At 32.7% G+C, this 19,093-nt stretch overlaps 1 protein-coding gene across 1 annotated transcript; it reads right to left on the bottom strand.

Annotated features, from left to right (window-relative positions):
- Positions 1-256: 256 nt before the first annotated feature.
- RGS18 (regulator of G protein signaling 18) lies at positions 257-18,598 on the bottom strand. The gene is made up of 5 exons (XM_044673982.1): positions 18,342-18,598; positions 17,651-17,752; positions 16,403-16,464; positions 3,993-4,159; positions 257-525 (listed from the first exon to the last, which is right to left on the bottom strand). Exons 1-5 carry the CDS (start codon positions 18,458-18,460, stop codon positions 268-270), a joined length of 708 nt encoding a protein of 235 aa, XP_044529917.1. The 5' UTR covers positions 18,461-18,598; the 3' UTR covers positions 257-267.
- Between the last annotated feature and the right edge of the window lie 495 nt (positions 18,599-19,093).

Here is a 19,093-nt window from a genome sequence, read left to right as displayed (position 1 = left end):
TCTTTCATCAGTGAAATCATAGTTTTGTTTTGTTTTTTAGTTTTTTGAAATTATAGACTATAAGGAATGAAATATTTTTAAATGAAGCTATCTATGGACAGAACAACTTATTTTACAGCCTCCCTTTCTTGTGAGAAGTGTTGCCAATTATATTTCTTAAATTCACCATAACAAGTTATAGTTGGTTAAATTTGTTAAAATTAACAGTCAATATCATAAGTCCAGTTGGAAGATATTATCGTGATTCATGAGTAAAATTAAGGGTTTTTATAGCCAAATGGCAATATCTGGTTTTTCATCTGGGAATTCGTTGAAGGTAAAGGAGCGCGATCGCCTTCGAAGGTTTGTTGTTTTCAGAGGTCTTCCATTTATTAAGTCTAAATAGATGTCTGATCTCAAAAACCGTGTGTAGCTGTCTTGCTCCATAAGCCGATAAACTCTGCTTTGAGCAGCATCAAAACTGTGGATAGTGGGTTGGGATATACTCTTAAAAATTATTTCTTTGGTGTGAAAGTCAAGGTTTACCTAGATAATGGGAAAGAAACTATTATTAGTTCAAAGCTATTGATGCACTCAGTTGTGAAAAAGGCAAAGTTTGGTTTCTCTCTCCTTCCTTCTTCTTTAAGTCTCTTTCCCCAAATTGTTCTTGTCCTAAAATTGTGATCCAGAATACCAGAGACACTAGCATAGGTTTTTCCCAACATGAATCTTTCTTTTCTTGACTGTAACCTAACCTATTCAGCTCACATCTTTGTTACTTACCTGTATGTTAAATTGTGGGAAGAAGAAATTTTCTAATTCTCTTTTGCTAATACCTTTAAATACTGAAAGCCAAGGAGAGGGTAAATTTAGGCAAGTGAGAAAGAGATGACTTGCAGCATGCATTTTTTTTGCTAGCATTCAAGATGAAACACTGTTTAAAAAAAAACCTCAAACTAAGGAAAGTTAACTATCAATTTCCTAGAAAATGAAACCAGCCACATAAAGGTTATGACATGCCAGTCAATATTCTCTGTGAGGTTCAGTGGCTATAAGGTCCCATCCAAGCAAAGAAAAAAATGCAAATGCAATTATCCTATTAAGGATTTCAGATCTCTGTTGTGTCTTTCCAAAATATTTCCATATTCATCATAAATGTCTTTAAATTATCGTTTTAGGATAGAAAGGAAAGTAATGTATGTGAGCAAACATGAGACAGCAGAACACTTTCAAATCATCAATTTCAAATCCAAACAAAATGCAATTTAACTGACACTGAATACCCCCTATGTCTCAAATGTAACATGTATAAAATGGAACTAATTTTCTCTTCAAATATACCCAACCCATCTTTCAAACTTCCCTATTTTTTATGATGCCACTTTTATATTTCTGTTCACCCAACCTCCTAATGAGAAAAGCAAAAAGTAATTTTATATTTTGTATTTAATTTTACTGTGTAATTGATTTTGTCCTGTAGCTGTATTTTGATTTTATTCTGTAATTGATTTTGTCCTGTAACTGCTTAAGTCATGGTTCTCTGTCTCTGAACTTTGTTCAGAATTCAGCTAGTCTTTAGTGAGTTAAGTTTAGAAATAAGTCCTTCTTATCATGTTCTATTCTTGCCTTGAGGAATTCTATTATCTTTGGGGATGTGGGTGAACTCTGAGGAATCTGGTCTTATATTTTTACACTATCAAATCATTCTCCAAGGATGTTGGGTTTGATATCCACTAACTCTGGATCATTGACTTTTTCTTTGCAGGTGGACTCAAACAAGAATACTTCTTAATCACAAGTAGGAAAATGGGGACTGTTGTTAGCTCATTTCCAATTTCCAACCAATCATAGTATTCCTCATGCCTCAGCTATGCAATCAATCATGTTGTTTTCAAACCCATGATGTCATCTGCACTTTCCCATTCTTTGTTGAATACTCCTCAAACCTATAAAAAGGAAGTTTTCCTTCTGTTAGGTTTTTTTTTTTTGGCATAAATCAAGGCAAGTCAAGACCCATTTATTCATAAGTTCATACCCTAATAATAAACTGTTATCTTGCTTGGAAAAACCATCCCTAAGTCTCCCTTTTTTAAAATCTTACATGCAATGCTAACCTCAAAGTCATCCTTAACTCTTCCCTCTTGTCAGTCATTAAAGTCTTATCAATTCTCCTCCAATCCCTGCTCAACTTTCTCAATTGTCTCCTTTCTGGTCACTCATCCATAATGAGTTCAAGTCCTTATACCCTCTCACTGATATTTTCAAGCAACTGATCTCCCTACCTTTTTCTCCAATTAATTCTTTACATAAATGATACTGTAATATTCTTTTTTCTAAACCCTTACCTTCAATCTCTGAGTCAATGCTGTGTATTGGCTCCAAGGCATAAGAGTGGTAAGGGCTAGGCAATGGGGGTTTAGTGACTTGCCCAGGGTCACACAGCTGGGCAGTGGCTGAGGCCAGATTTGAACCTAGGACCACCCGTCTCTAGACCTGGCTATCAATCCATGGAGCTACCCAGCTGCCCACACACTGTAATATTCTTAAAGGATAAGTTAAATTATCAATTTCTTGCTAAAAAATACTCACTCTTCTTTTTGGTAACATAAAACTTTCACTGCCTTGGTCCAATATATTCTGTTTAGTTTCATTCTATGTAACTTTCTTGAAATTCCTCAAAAATGACATTATATCTCCTAAACTTCTGCTTCTTTATAATCTCAAGTATTTGGAATAAATCCATATTTCACCTCTCCATAATTTGAAATTGCTAATTTCTTTCAAGGTTCCACTCATATGTCATCTCTTATATGAGGCCATTCCTGATTATCTAAGATGTTTGCGCCCACTTTCCTTTTTATTCATTTTGAAAATATTTAAATACATTTCTTCATAATACCTGAAAATTTCTCTTACCATTCATTTGAAATTCATGATTAATAAATGCTTTGTGACTTGCCTACATTTTATCTTCAAACAAGGAGTAACCAGAGAAAGAACTAATGACAGAAAACAAACCTATTTCGAAGTGTCAGGATGAAAAAAAGATTTCTCCTTCCTATGCTCCTGCCCAAACTAAAGGCTCTTATACACTTCTCAGTAACAGAGAATACTAAGTATTTTGATCTGGATCATCCAAAACTATGAATCAGATAGCAATGGTAGTTTGGGTCAAAGTTCTCTATGAACATGGTTAGGTAGGGAAGATGATGATTATAATAATAATTGCTAGCATTGTATGCATTTTCATGTTTGCAAACCATCTGACAAATATTATTTTATTTGATTCTCACAATAACGCTGGAAGCCAGGTGCCTACTGCTACTCTACTCCCTTTACATAAGAAGAAAAAAGACAGACAGAAATAAAGTGACTTGACCAAAATCCTATTGCTAATATAAAAGGGAAGATTTGAACTTAGTCCTCCCTGATTCCAAGTTTAGTATTCCATCTATTGTGCCACCTAGCTGCCTCTAAGTATGTAACATCCTAGAAGAGGGGTGACCTGGCTTTTTTTACCAGGTCTCCAACTGCCCTTAACTGCCCCCTCTCTTGGAGTTCTGGGAAGCACTATGGAATTCTGTGATGCAGCTTTAACCCATCTCAGGATCATGGATGTTACAAGTATGACTGGTGTGAGTGGAGTAGATCAGCCCATATTGCCTCCTATCTAGTCACATACAATGGTTTATACGTATATATGTATATATAAGAATATATGTAGATCTAAAGATAAATACACATGTATATACACACTTTTATTTGGATAAAAAACATGTAATATATTTGGTATGTCTAGGTTTACCTATATAGTTTCTGAAAATACTAATATATAGCCACTATTACTTTAGCACAATTTTGAACTTGATAGTAGAGTGAATCTATTCATTTTTATCAAGTGAATTCTTGCTGATGCAACTTTTATCAACCTCTTTTAGATTTTTATGACCTTTCCCCCTCTTTCAATTCCTCCTTATTTCTCTTCTTTCTTTCTTCCCTTTTTTTTACTATACCTCCTGTGGAGCATCATTCTGTATGAATTTCTCATATATTGCTTTTGCTTTATGGAACAGTTGATGGGGTTCTTGGCTTTTCTTGAAATCCTCACAGGCTGCCCAAAATTCAATGTTTTCTTCACTGAATTCAGTTTTAAGGAACTTGGTAAAAGCATCAAATCCATCTACCAATAAAGAAAAGGAAACAAAAGAGGAAAATGATGTATCTTTGAAAGATTAGAATCATCTAAGAATTTTACTATTTAACACTAGGACAGGAGCACAAATACTGATGAGAAATATTTTTTTCTAGAATCAGCAATTATTTATTCAAAACTAATGTAATTTCTCAACATGAGAGAAAATCTAATAATGTTTGTTTAATTGAAAAAAAGTGAGCCTGATGATTTTAAGTTTAATCTCTGTCTCTTCTCAGTAACATGTCATTAAGGCAAAATGTGGGGGGAAATTTTTCTGCCTGAAAAGAAAAAGCAATTTGTTAAGTAATGGGGAAGGAAATATAATTTCAAAATAATGCTTCCTCATGTTTTGTCTTCAATGCTCCAATACTTTGGGCAAGTTAACAAACTCTCAGAGATCCATTTGACCAATGTATAAAACTGGTTTAATACTCCCCCTCCTTAAAATGACTCTTTTGAGAATATATTTTCAATATCGAGGAAACATTTTTGAGTGCTATAACTGTAATCAAGAGGTTTGAGTTTAAATCCAACCTTAGACACTTGATAGCTGGGTGGTGCTGGGTACATTATTTAAATTCTGTCATAATTCCTTTGTCTATCAAATGGAGACAAAAGTACCACTGAGCCTTTATAACCTGATACCTAACTATCTTTCAAATCTTAATATACAAAACTTCCTTTGTCTCGTTCTGAATTCATCAAAATTAGCCTTCATATTGCTCTTCATGCACAAAACTCCATTTCATATCTCAGAAACTTGATAGTGATAATCACATATGCTTAGAACTAACTCTCTCCTTTACCCCTGCTTACTTAGGCACTCTTCATTTTCTTCAAAATTCAACTCAAGTCCTTTTCTATAGTATATATTTTTAAAAATCTCCTAGCTACTAGTGTATATCTTCCCTAAAATACCTTAAATTTAATTTGAGTCTATTTTTTGTATAGTAAAGGAAAACATCTGAGTGTAGAGATGATGGAATATAGTTGCAGGATGAGTTAAATATTTCCAGACAGAACAAATGCAATAAAATTTTACTTATTTGAATGTATTTTATGAAATGGCTTTGAGGGGCTTGAGGTGAAGGAAGAGTAAATTTTTTTTTGTAATTTGGAAACAAAGAAGAGAGAGATAGAAAGAGAGAGAGAAAAAGGGAGAGGACAGAAAGAAAGAAAGAGGTAAAGAAAGGAAGGGAGGAGGAAAGAAAGAAGAAAAGAAAGAAGAAAAGAGGAGAATAAAAAAAGAGCATGAGGAAATATTTAAAAACACAGTGAATAAAGCAGATGACAATTTAGAAGAACCAGATGGTTTGCCATCACATTAAATTCAATATATATTCATGCACAGATCTCTCTCCCTGTATATTTAAAGTAAGTAATATATAATCTATTCAATTTTTATTTATGACCTTTTGGACATTTTTGTATATGTAAATGTTCTCATGTATTTCACATATTTTTATATATGTCTCTCACATTAGAAAAACAGCTCCTTTAGGTCTGAGATACACACTTCTCTTTATCTCAAGCACTTAGCACATTTCTATGGGGCATATAATAGGTGATTAATAAATGCTTCTTGATTGATATAACTCTTGGAAAATAAATCAATGAGGACAAGATAATATGATTGATTATAGATATATAGTTAATTTTTGCCACAGAACTTTATCTTTGGCCAGTTATGTTTGATATTTTGTCAATGATTTGGAAGATGGTATCTTAAATTCATAATCCTTAACTCTACTCACATTCACTTATCAGGAGGAAGTCCCTCATTGCTATCTCTTGATTTTGTCCACATGAAAACCTTTGCCCCATAAACTGAACTCTGCTTATTTGCACTGTTTCTGCCCCTATCCTTGACTACCCTCCCCAACTAGGGGCAATTTTTGATTAGTCCCATGGGACCATAAGTATAACTTATTCATTTCCTTGCACTATATCCAACAATATCCAACTGCTTAGTTCCTGAACAACTCAGCAATAACTAAAAAACAAAACAAATCATCAACAAGGCATCCCATAATAGAAAGAAGAAGCAAGTGATTAATATTTTACTCAACACTTTTCTACTCTTGCTTATTTCATGAGTAGTATAGAACACAGAATAGAGTGCTGCATTTGCAATAATAAAAATCTTACAAATTCAACCTCTAATAAATAATAGCTGGAGTTGTGTAATTCTAGGAAAGTCTAAACTTGATTTCATCTAATATTCTTTGAAGCTATAAATCTATGACTTTATGTAAAGTTTTTATGATTAGGTTCTTATGTTAAGCATTATTTTTCTTTAAAGAGAGAATGTGAGCAGTCAATTATTATCTTAGATACTTCATGAATCGGAATTTTCCCAACTACCATTAATCCCTAAGTCTCAAGAACTAGATATCTAAAATATTTATTCTCTCTTTTTAATGTTTTAAACCAAGGTGATAGTATAAGAACTTGGGATGTGATCTGTTGATTTTCATGTACTTTGTACTGACTGTGTCACCCTCTACTTAATATGCCATTGCAAAGAGAATGTAGACTCTCCACTGCCACTGTCAGAGTTCGTTTTAACAATGAAATCATATTTCTATTTCCTAACTCTATCGTATTAATACAGAGTCCTAAGGAGGAAATATAATTTGAAAGTATATTTTGCTTCATTTTCTGCCCCAGAATTCCTTTTACCAACTTCCTTTTGCTGGATGAAATCATCACAAGTAGTTTGCATTATACCTAAATCCCAAAACTACTTTAATTTTACATTTTTTTTTTCAGAATGGATTTCAGCAATCCTCTCCAGGCTTTAGGTGAATTTGGGGCTTTAGAAAGATGACTTTTGTTTACAAATAAAATACATATCCTTTGGCTACTTATTTGACAGTCTCTTTAAAAAAATCCTTCCAACATTTCTAGCTACAAAGACAGTTTTTTTGAAACAATTGCACATTCTAATCTGGGTTTGTTTTTTTCATGAGAATGAGAGTAAATGAGAACACTAATGCATAAGATTTTATTAAATTGCCAAATTGAAAGTGACAACCACATCCAAAACTGAGAGAATGCAAACCATCTACAGAATCAGAAAAGATATGAAACTCATTCCCAAGGCTAATTCTTTGCCATCTATCTAGTAATTATTCTTTTTTCCAATGAGAACTTTATTTATTCTGCATTCTTCTTGTTAGATTTTTTGATACATGTTCTTCATTGGATTCTGGCTAAGTAGTTCACGTAAATATAAAAATAAATATAAACATAATAATAGCTAGTATTTATAGAGCCCCTACTATGTGCCAGGCATCATGCTAAGCATTTTACAAAAATTATCTCTGATTATCCTCACAACAGTACTGTGAGGTAGGTATTCTTTTGATTGCCCTTATACAGTTGAGGAAACTGAGTCAATCAGAGTTAAAGTGATTTGTCCAGAGTCCCACAGATAGTATTTGAGGCCAGATTTTAACTCAATTCTTCCTGACATCAGGAATAGCACTTCATCTACTCTGTGTGTATTTATGTATAGTATATTATACATATATAAAAACATATATGAATATATATGATTTATAATCATTTATTATATATAAGGTAATGTAGTATAATTTAATATAAAGTACCAAGTTGATGATTTTTCATTTAGACAGATAAGAACAATTAGAAGCAAATAACAAAATTATTTGTAAATGAACCTAGGTTCTGGTTTTGATTTTTTTAAATTAAAAGTCATGGCGACAAATGCTCTTGGTCAGTAGGAGGGGAAATAGCTTTAGAGAAATTGGAGACTTAGTAAAGGATTGTTCTCCATCTCAACAGTTGCTAAAATCCATCTAGAAGTGAAGTTCACACATTCAAATTACCATGCTGATCTCTGAAGTGGATTTCAGTATACAAGTGGATTTGAGTTATCCCCAGCTCAGGTCTAATATAAAATGAGGAAACTGTGATTGTCTCCTGTTGTGGAGGGCTAATATGTTGGAGAAGGCTGCACTGTACTTTGAGGAAAGAAGAAACTACATTGACTTTAGGTTACCTTGTTCACATACCAGAGTTACTACCCAACTCTTAAGGGTAACAATTATTCCCCAGGTGAACTAACAAATTCTATGATATTGAAAGGACTTTGTTTATCATTACTATATGAAACTAACTTACTTTGTCATGTGGACAACTCTCAGTTATAATAAATGGAATATATTCTCATCTAAATGATCTCTAGCCTATTGTGGTTTTCAGAAAATAGTCTTCTACTTAAATGAGAAATAATATTTAGGAAGGAATACTCTGAAGGTATAGTAAAACCTTCAAAATGTATTTTTACAAGGAAAATAAAGGAAAAAATGGCTTAGGCATATTATTAAGGAGACACTTGTTTTCAAATGGATTAACTATGATAGTTAAGAGAAATCAAGTATTATTAATGCAACAATGTAGGAAATCAGGACCTGTAATTTCACTGGAGTCTAGAACTCCCAGTGAGAAAAATTCCTTTACCAAACTCATGTCCATAGCTATTATGCAATGCCTAGTTTTACCAAATTGTTTTGGGCATGCTAAGAATCAAGTAACTTGACCTAAGCTCAGATAGCCAGAATGTATCAAATGAACATTTTATAAAAACCAGGTCTTTTTTACTACATTTTTGGATTTCTGTCTTATAAATGGGGCTTCAATAATATCTAATATCCATTTTTTGTTGTTAAGTTATTCAATCATTTCTGACTTTTTCTAATTCCCATCGACCTCAGCATGCCTGGACTTCCTCCACTATCTCCTGCAGTCTATCCAAGGTCATGTTTGTTGCTCCCATGACACTATCTAACCATTGTCTCTTCTGTCATCCCCTACTCCTTTTGCCATTAGTCTTTCCTAATAGCAGGGTATTTCCCAAGAAGTATAGTCTTATTATGTGGCAAAAGTATTTAAACTTCAGTTATAGTATTTGCCTTTCCAGATAATAGTCCAAAATAACTGCTTTAAGTATATACTGATTTGATCTCTTTTCTATCCAAGGGATTCTCATAAATCTCCAGCACCAAAATTTGAAAGTGTCAGTTGAATGGTTTTCTCTGCTTTCCTTATAGTCCATTACTCATAGGCATTTATTAATACTGGAAAAATATAAATATTTAAATGTGTGGACTTTTGTTAGCAAGGTGATCTCTGCTTTTTTAGTGTACTGTCCAGGTTTACCATACATTTTATTTCAAGGAGAATTTCTTTTTTTTTATTTCATGGTTATAGTCATAATCTGAATTGATAATTCAGCCCAAGAATATAAAACCTGACACTGCTTCCATTTCCTCTCCATCTTATGGCCAGGAAGTGATGGAATCAGTTGCAAATATCTTAGTTTTATTTTTCTAAATGTTAAACTTCAACCCAACTTTTATACTCTTTTTTTGCCTTCATCAAGAGGCTTTTAAATTCTTTCTAGCTTTCTGCCATCATGAGTGATATCTTCTGCATATCTGAGAATCTTGGTGTTTCTCCCAGAAGCCTTAATTTCTGGCTTTTGATCATCCAGACTGGAATTACACATTATGTACTCTGCAAAGAAGTTAAATAAATAAGGTGACAATATACAGCCTCATTGTTCTCCTTTTGCTATTTAAACCAATCAGTTTTTTTATGTTCTGGTTCTAACTGTTGCTGACCACATACTAGTTCCCCAGTAGATAAGTAAGATGATGTAGTCCTCCCTTCTCTTAGAGGATTTACCATATTTTGTTGTAACACAAATATTTAAATGTTTTAATGTAGTCAATGAAGCAAAAGTAGATAATTATTTTCTGGAACACCACTGCTTTCTCTATAACAAGAAGTGTTGGCAATTTGGTCTCTAGTTCTTCTGCCTCTTTGAAAACCAACCTGCTCTTCTGGAAACCGTTGGTTCCAGTATTGCTGAAGCCTAGCTTTCAGAATCTTAAGCATAACCTTTCTGGTTTGAAATGAGCTCAACTGTTAGGTGATTTGAACAATCTTTGGCCTTTTTTCTTCCTTAGGATAGGGATATAAACTGAAATTTTCCAGTTCAGTGCCTACTAATGAATTTTCCAAATTTGCTGGAATATTGAGTACAACATTTTTCCAGCATCATCTTTTAGGATTTCAAATAATTGAGCTAAAATTCCTTCATCTCCACTAGTCTTTTTTTTGGCAAATGCTTCCTAAGACCTACTAGATTTCATTTTTTGAGATGTCTGGCTCTAGATTAGTAACACACCATGGTGATTATTGGTGATTTTTAAGAACTTTTTTGTTTAGATTTGTGTATTCTTGTCACCTCTTTTAAATCTCTTCTGCTTTAGTTTATTCCCTACCAATTTTGCCTTTTATCATGTCCAGTTTTCAAGAAATATTTCCCCGATAGCTCTCATTTTCTTGAAGAGATTAATTATCTTTCTCACTCTTTTATTGTCTTCTATTTCCTTACATTGCTATTTTTAGAAAACCTTATTTCTCCCTGGTGTTCTCTGGAGTTTTGCATTCAGTTTTGTATATCTTCTCTTTCTCTTTTACCTCCTCTTATATCTAGAACAGTGCTGTGCATAGTATATGAAGGGGAATTCTGTGTCAATTGAATGGAATAAATTTTGAGGCATTATGTAAATCCAAAAAAATTGTATAAATCCCAAAATTGGAAGGTGTCACTCGAGCAATCCTTTAACAATAAAAGTGGCTGCTTAAAGAGAAATTCTCCTATTTTAGATATATAGTTATATTTAATTTAAAAAAAATATGCTCAGCTGAGCAAGAACCTCTTGGTATATAAATTGCCTTACCTCTTCATTCTTTCCTCCCACTGCCTTAGGTTGTGTTAGCCACTATTGGCGGCTGCATTGAGTTTTGTACTGCAATGGAATTATCATTAGCCTGAGGAAGTAACTTACTAAATGGTACTTCAGAGGTCTGCAAAAATTAATACATCTGCCAGAAGTGCCTGCCATAACCCTGAACTAGTTTCCACCCTGGGACAAGCTGGCTCAATGTGTCATACAAATATGAAATACATGTAATTGTATGTTTCTAAATTGAAACTTGGGCATCTGTTGTTTCAGTTTCTGATGCCAAGGAAACAAGAGTCAGGAGATCCTGCAGTTTAACTCAGTTCACTCTACACTAGATTACAGTGTTGTTACTCTAAGATTTGAATCAAGAGCTCTGACCCTGTCAAAGAAAAGACCAGGACCTTCTGACCTGATGATCCCTTTATGTACACCATTCATAACTTCATCTAAACTTTAATTTTTTATATTACAGATAGGTTTGTACTGAACTGTTTGCTGTGAATAAAATCAATTCAAGATCATGTTTTCCCAGGGACACTGAAGTCTTAGATCTTAGATAAAATAAGAAACCCCAAATAAGGAAATTCAGTATACAAAAGACAGAAGGTTAAAATTTTAAGAAGTACACATCTTCTTATGTAAAAGAGGAACATGAACTTCCTTCTCTAACCAACACTAGTCTTAATGAAGGTGATTAATAATAATTTCTAGCATGTCAAAGAAACTTTTTTTCCCACTCTCTTTCCTATGTATGAGTAACTTATATGTTCTGCTCATGTTCTATCTATGATGAGTTCTTTTCAGAATTAAGTACAAGAAAATCAGTCATAACTTGTATATACTTTGAGAAGGGAAATAAAGAGGAAGGGAATCAGGAATCTTTTGGAATGAAAGGGAGTCAGGCAAGAATAGTGAACTTAAATCTTGGCTCTCTTATGTTTTTGTAGCTTTGGGCAAGTCACTCAAGTTTTTTGAAATTGCTTCTTCAACTAGAAACAAAGGGTACAATTAATTGTACAGTTTAACTGAGAGCTTTGTTATGAATATAAATTCAATCTTTCACATAAAGTATTATGAGTTATTATTCTTTCAGCAAGTAGATAAAATGCATTAAACCAGGGGTATGAAACTAATAGAAATGGGTCTGGTAAAGCATGCATAAGGATCTCTGTAGCTGTGTACTGGCTTAGAAAACCATATATTACTATTATCTAGATTCTATTGTATTTTTATTTTGTTAAATATTTAGCAATTATACCTTTATCTGATTCAGCCTATACTCTGGAATGTGGTGGGACATGTGTCTGCCATCTCTGTGCTTGAACACCTTTTTTTAAGAATACTTTCATCTTCACTTTTACATAATTTTTTACATAAAAAGAAAGTTCTTGATCATCTAAGGGCTTTTTTGTAATATTTTGTAATATATGTAATTCAACCGAAGACCACTTTGATGACTCTGGGTAGGTTCTTAAATTGTTCATAGAGCCCAAGTTCTAATGCGTGCCAACATAATGAAAATGAGAGCAACAGAGTTCCAAGAGGGACCAAAATCTAAATATGATTTCATTCATTCTACAATGAAGTTAATAATACTTGGAATGCCTACCTCACACCTCTGTTGGGAAGAAAAACAACTTTGAAGGATAATAGGAGAGATAATAGGATATTAAGATACCCTAATGATAATAGGATAATTAGGACAGCTTAATGATAATAAGATAATAGAGAAATAGAAGGGGATCTCATTGGTTATCTAGTCCTTATGTCTTATTTTACATATTAGGAAACTAAGGCCCAGGAATATTAAATGTGTCTCCAACTGCCTCTTGAATATCTCAAACTGGATGTCACATGAGTATCCTAAAATCAACATGTACAACACATAACTCATCATCTTTTTCCTTCTCTTTACCTCTAGCTATCCTCCAACCTTCAAAATTTCTCAATGAACATTTTATTAAACTTTTGCTATTACTGTCAAAGTAACATTTTCTTTTTCCTCCCTTACCCCTGCCCCCAACTACTAATGCCTTCCCCATCTAGATTGCCTTCACCTACTTGGAATATAAATTGAAGATTCCTAGATTTTTACACGTTTCACCCCCACCCCCCCACACACCATTAGAGAGCAAATCCTTGAAGGCAGACACTGTTTTTGCCTTTCTTTGTATGCTAAGTTCTCAATTCAGAGCCTAGTAAATGCATATTTAATAAATGCTTATTGATTTACTGCTTAATTTGCGTGAGATTATTATGTTGACAGTGACAGAAAGATAATTTCAAGCAAGGTTGCCTAATTCCAGAGCCAGGACTCTTAAGAAAATGAGCAGGTATTTATCAAGCAAATGGAAGACAATTATTTCATTTGCTTAGGGGATAAAGGTGTTCTGAGTATAGATACTTCTTTCCTCAATGAAGATTTTAAAACTGATTTAGATCCAACTCCATCTCTGATTTAGATGGTATATTCTAGAGAGTTGCCTAAGCATATTGAGTTCAAGTTATTTTTTTTTCATCCTAACAGAGCCAATAATGTCAAAGATATCTTGTCATTTAATCTAAAAGAACTTATGTACCAGGCACTATGCTAAAGAAAGGGGAACAAAGAAAGACAAAAATATTTCCTACCCTCATGGAAAAGATATCAAGCAAACAAAAATTTACATACAACATTTATATGTATATTATATACACATATTATATATATACATTAGATACACATACACATTTCATATATATTTTATATATGTATATACATAGATATATACATATGTTTGTGTGTATTTCTTAAGCCTACAAGGAAAAGGTATTTGGGTTACATGATATTGAAGGTAAAATCAAGTTCCAGCCTTTCATGATACTATTGTATTCATTGCTTATTTTCTTCTGTGCTGGATAAAGGAAGGAAAAGGGGGAGACTTTCAATTTAGGCAATGTAGTTCCTTTTTAGACTCTTTGGTAGGGAAAAAATTGAAACTAATGATAATAATTTTTGTACTATATACACATATATGCATAATAAATATAACTTCCCAATTAGTTGAAAAATACTCAAATGCATTTATGATCCCAGCAGTTTGCATGTTCTAACAACAAAAATCTTAACTTTTGCTCAATGCCCTCCTTTTGAGATTATCTCCAGTTTTCCTTATATATATTTTGTTTATATATAGTTTTGTAGGCTGTCTCCCTGACTGGAATGTGAACTTTTTGAAAAGAGGGATTGATTTTCCTTTTTCTCATTCCTATTGCTTAGCACAGTGCCTGGCACAGAGTAAACTTTTAATAAATGTTCATTGACTTGACTTCCATGACTTCCTTCCACCCAATGTGCTGGGGGAGCTCTTCAATTTCTTCTGACATTTCAATTTTTCCAGTAGAGCCCTTGGACTATGTATGCAGGAGCCTTGCTCTCCCCTTTTTTGGTCATGATGTTCACCTTGACACTTTTTGCTCCAATTTCCCTTTGAAGCTTTTATTCTTTATTTGTTCATCCTGTTCACATAATCACACTTCAGGCACTTCTCAGCTACCTTCTGAGGGATACTCATTTATATTTTTTCAATAACTCATGTTCCATGACATATAAATACAATGAGAATATTAGACAAAGCTTTGCTTATAGTCAGAAAAACATGAAACGCTTACTGGCCATGTGAGCTTTGGCAAATTACAACTTCTCTGAGTTTGAATTTCCTCATCTATAAAATGAAAGGTTTGAATTAGATGTTCTCTGAAGTCCCTTCCAACTCTAGCTCCATGATTCCATATTACTACTGATCCCACTGATACTGTTATTATGTAAAAAAGGATTAAAATAATCTGAATAAATCCAGACTGTAGATTTTAAAATTAATATTAAATAACTAAATATTATATTTTATGAAGTTTTATTAATATTAAACTAACATAAAAAATAGAGTGAAAAGGTTCTAAACTAACTTCAACCACACTCATGAGGAAGAGAGAAAGAGGGAAGAGCTACAGAATTTATAAAACAATCATGTGACCATGCAAACATGGGGGCTGATGAGAGATTAAAGGGAATTTTGGGAAATACTAAGGGATTTCTGGGGGATGAAGTCCAGGGTTCAAAAATCTCCATTTATTCAAGACTCGATCATTTCCTAAATATGTGATCATGGCCATTTGAATCCCTTAAACTTTGTAGCTCCCAGTTCCTTCAATTATAAAGTAGAGAGAAAATAGAATAAAACTCATAGTGTCTATTTCTTAGGATTGTTTTAAGGTAGATACCAATGATAGACAGATAGATAGATAGATAGATAGATAGATAGATAGATAGATAGAGCAAGTCTTCAAATGCCAAATGCTGCTTCTTATTTTTTTTTACCCCTCTCCCTCATCCTATTTAAAGAAATAATCAGATTCAATGACCTATGTAAAAACAAAGTGCAGATGACCACTATTTTGTTATCAAACTGCTAAATTAGAGTAGTTTGAAAAAAAAAGATAAATTTGGTTAACTTGTCTTTTTAAATGTTTTTGACAATTTCAGTACTTCTCTTTTTTTCTTATTACTGTATAGTCTTTTCTATACTGTATATCAACCCCACCCCCACTTACTGTCAACCACTATTTCCTTTTTCATCATTCAAGTAATTTCACCTAACTACTTCCATCTTTAGATAATATTCTCTGCTTCTTCTAAATTATCCTTTAATTATTCTTGTTACTTCTTAAAAATGGAAGATTTATGTGTGTGAGAAGAGTTAATACAATGAACACTTTGAGAGCCATTGCTTTATTTTTATTAATACAACTAATTTCATTGTCTACTCTTACATGATTAAGAACACTCACAAAAATCCTGATGTAGTTTGCGACATTTCTCTCATTAACACTTTGAGAAACCTACTTTACAAAAGGAATTGTCTCATTATTCAAGGCAGAATAGTTTGTTTTTTTAATCCCTTCTCTTCCATCTTGGAGTCAATACTGTGTATTGGGTCCAAGGCAGAAGAGTGGTAAGGGCTAAGCAATGGGGGTCAAGTGACTTGCCCAGGATCACACAGCTGGGAAGAGTCTGAGGCCAGATTTAAACTTAGGACCTCCTGTCTCTAGGCCTGGTTCTCAATCCACTGAGCTACCCAGCTTCCCCTAGGGCAGAATAGTTTTTAATTATTTCTTGTTATCCTTTTTCATATTTAGGGGAGGAAAAGGTGATGTCAATATTGCTACCATCATGATACACTTCAAATGGAAGGAAACACTAAAAAGTAACAAATCAATACTTCATTTTACTAGTCAATAGTCCACAGTATTCTTAGACTCTTTAGTAGATCAAAAACTTGTAGTGCTCTAAATAACCCATCAAAGTTAAATTTGATAACTGCCATTTCTTTTTAATTACAAACATATTTTGCATTATTTTTCATTATGGAATGATAGTCTTTAGTTAGAAAAAAATACTACTAACCTTTATGGGATAGCAGTTTATCAAAGGATTCACCCCATTTCACTGCTTCTTCAGGGGAGACACTGTTCAAGAAATGAAATACTCTTTGATGAAGTGCATATTTAGTAGCCTTATGGAGATTCACTTAACATATGCTAGCTGCCAGAGAGCTCTCTTTGTCTTGTTTCAGAAGGTGTCTGATTAGATTACTTTATAATGGAAGCTTTCTTTCCACTGGAGTCTTCAGAAATATTTGGTCTAATTTCTTCTGACATTTTGCCTTTCAAATAATGCAGTCTTTTAAATTAAAAAATATTATTTCCAATTTTTTCACAAGTTGTTTGCATTGTTTGAGTCTTTATGGAGCAATTAATCAAAAGCTGTGTTGAAAAGCAAATAAACTGGGTCATCCAACTTTTGAAATGCTAAATACTACATAGACAACATTTTTTCAGTGGCAAGTTGAGTTGAATTTTCTTTCAAGTAGTTATCCCAATTTACCTTCATTTGGTGAATTTGATTTATTGGCTTGTTAAGGGGACAGGAGGTTTGCCTACCAGAATTTCAGGAGAATGACAAATTATTACTTATTTATTTTTTATTTATTTTAATTTGAATATTTTAAGTTTATTATTACAAATATTTTAATAGCTTATGACATAATAAGTTAGAAACATTGTTCTTTTATGTAAACAATATTTGATGATTTGATAATAGATTTAATTTCACGAGATAGTTTGCTCTTTTTTGCCAATATTTAAAAAAACTAAAGAATATTAAGTCCCATTTTGAAAGTTCTTGTATTTTTAATAAAAGATTTTAGTAAACCTTAAAGTTAGCAAAGTATACATGTTATTAACTACCTCTTACAAAAACAAGCAAAATTTTCAAGCCTTTAAAGATAAATGACTTACATTTTAGTTATTAGACAGAATCATTAGACCTTTATTCCTTTTTATAGATAAAAAATCAAAAGGCAAAAGTTAAAATATAGAAAGCTACACACATTTTAAATGTTAATAAGACATGGAGTGATATTTAACTTACTCCCAAAAAACCTTTTTGTTCTGACATTTCAGTTTTTTATCGTGTTTTTGAAATGTTTATATCTTTTTGAAATAAATAACTCCCAGCCCCTAAAGAATAATACAATTGCTAAAAACAATAAGAGATTCTTAATTTTAAATTTAAATATGTAATAAATCTAATGCCAAAGTAAGTCCAAAAACAGACAGATCTTGGGGTGGATTTGAAATCCAAAATATTCACCTTATGCTTTTGGTCAAGTTCCCAGATCTCCCAATGTTGACATCATCATGGAATTCAGGTTTCTGCACGAGAAGGCTCAGTCTATTTCTCTTTTCCTTATCTCTGTAATAGAATATAAGCTGCATTTTAAAAAGAGCAACAATTGCGAAATCTCACTCTCTATTCAATAATGCTCTTAGGGATAATTTCTTCCTCCATTTATGATGTTATTATTCATTTTTGTCTCTCACACAGAGATAAGTATCTACATATTGAAACAATATTTAAAGTTTTTCAACCCTGCTCTTTTTCATTCTTGACAAGATTAAGAGGAGAAAACAAACATAGACGACAACGATAAAATGAAACAGTAGTAAAATCTAGTTTATCCAAGAGGATATAACTTTTTCACTTGATAAACACAAGGTTGAAGAATATGGTCCTATTTCCTTTAGTGTTCTTATTTTAAATTTCACAGGATGATGTATCATTAAAACAACTTTTCTTTTGGAGTCCTTCATGAACCACTTAACTTTTTCCATTTTTTCTCATGTTTTGGGTTTAAAATTTTAGTATTACCTTTGGAAAGAAAATTATTTTTCTACCTGAACACCCCAATTAATATATATATAGCAGCACATTTCAAATAGTAATATTTCAATATAATTATATATTAAATTCCTATTCACCAGTTACCTAAAAAATACTTCACCTGTTTTTTATGTTTTTGTTTGATGCTTCTTTCCCTATTGCGTGAATCACCTTGTAGAAAGTTTTTTCCTTTTGGTCTGACATATTTAGATGAGAAAAGAAAACCAGTGGCTTCTCCATCTTCCTTCTCCAAAGTTAAGAGGTTTTTCAGTTGGACCCTGAAATAATTTGTTTGCAGAATCTGAATCCATCATTGTCACACATGAAGATCCCAAATCTGTTTATCTCCCAAAGGTTCCAAAATGAGGCAAAAGTAAGAAGCTGTGCCCAGCACCTCTGTGAACATGTAGCACTTTGAAATCTAACTCTGTTCTGAGTCATTTAAGGAAATGATACTATGCATTTACAAAATGATTGTTAGCCACTAAGATAAAGAGTGCAATTACCACAGTGCAACTTCTCCTTACTGTTTTCACAATCGAAATGAGCCTTTCAGCCCAAACTGATAGTCATTTCCGACAGGAACTTTTTTTAGAAAAAAAAATAATGTAAGCTTTTTCAAATAGGAATTTATTGCAGAATCCTGAGTTAGTTGGAAAAAAGATATATTTTGGATTGTTAATACTTTTTTTGTCCCCTGTTGACATACATATATTTCTTTTACATAATGCCAAAGTTGAGTTTTAGGATAATGAAATAGCTTATATTGCATGCAAAAAAAAAGAAGATAAAAAATTTAAAAGTGGTAAACATAAATGATAGGCTATTACTACAAAGAGCCTTAGATAATATCTTGTCCAACTCCTGTTCTAC

This window comes from Gracilinanus agilis, chromosome 4, assembly GCF_016433145.1.
Source record: "Gracilinanus agilis isolate LMUSP501 chromosome 4, AgileGrace, whole genome shotgun sequence".
In the NCBI taxonomy this organism is placed as follows: domain Eukaryota; kingdom Metazoa; phylum Chordata; class Mammalia; order Didelphimorphia; family Didelphidae; genus Gracilinanus; species Gracilinanus agilis.
The sequence above is the reverse complement of the archived record's forward strand: the minus strand, read 5'-3'. Positions and strand labels throughout refer to the sequence as shown.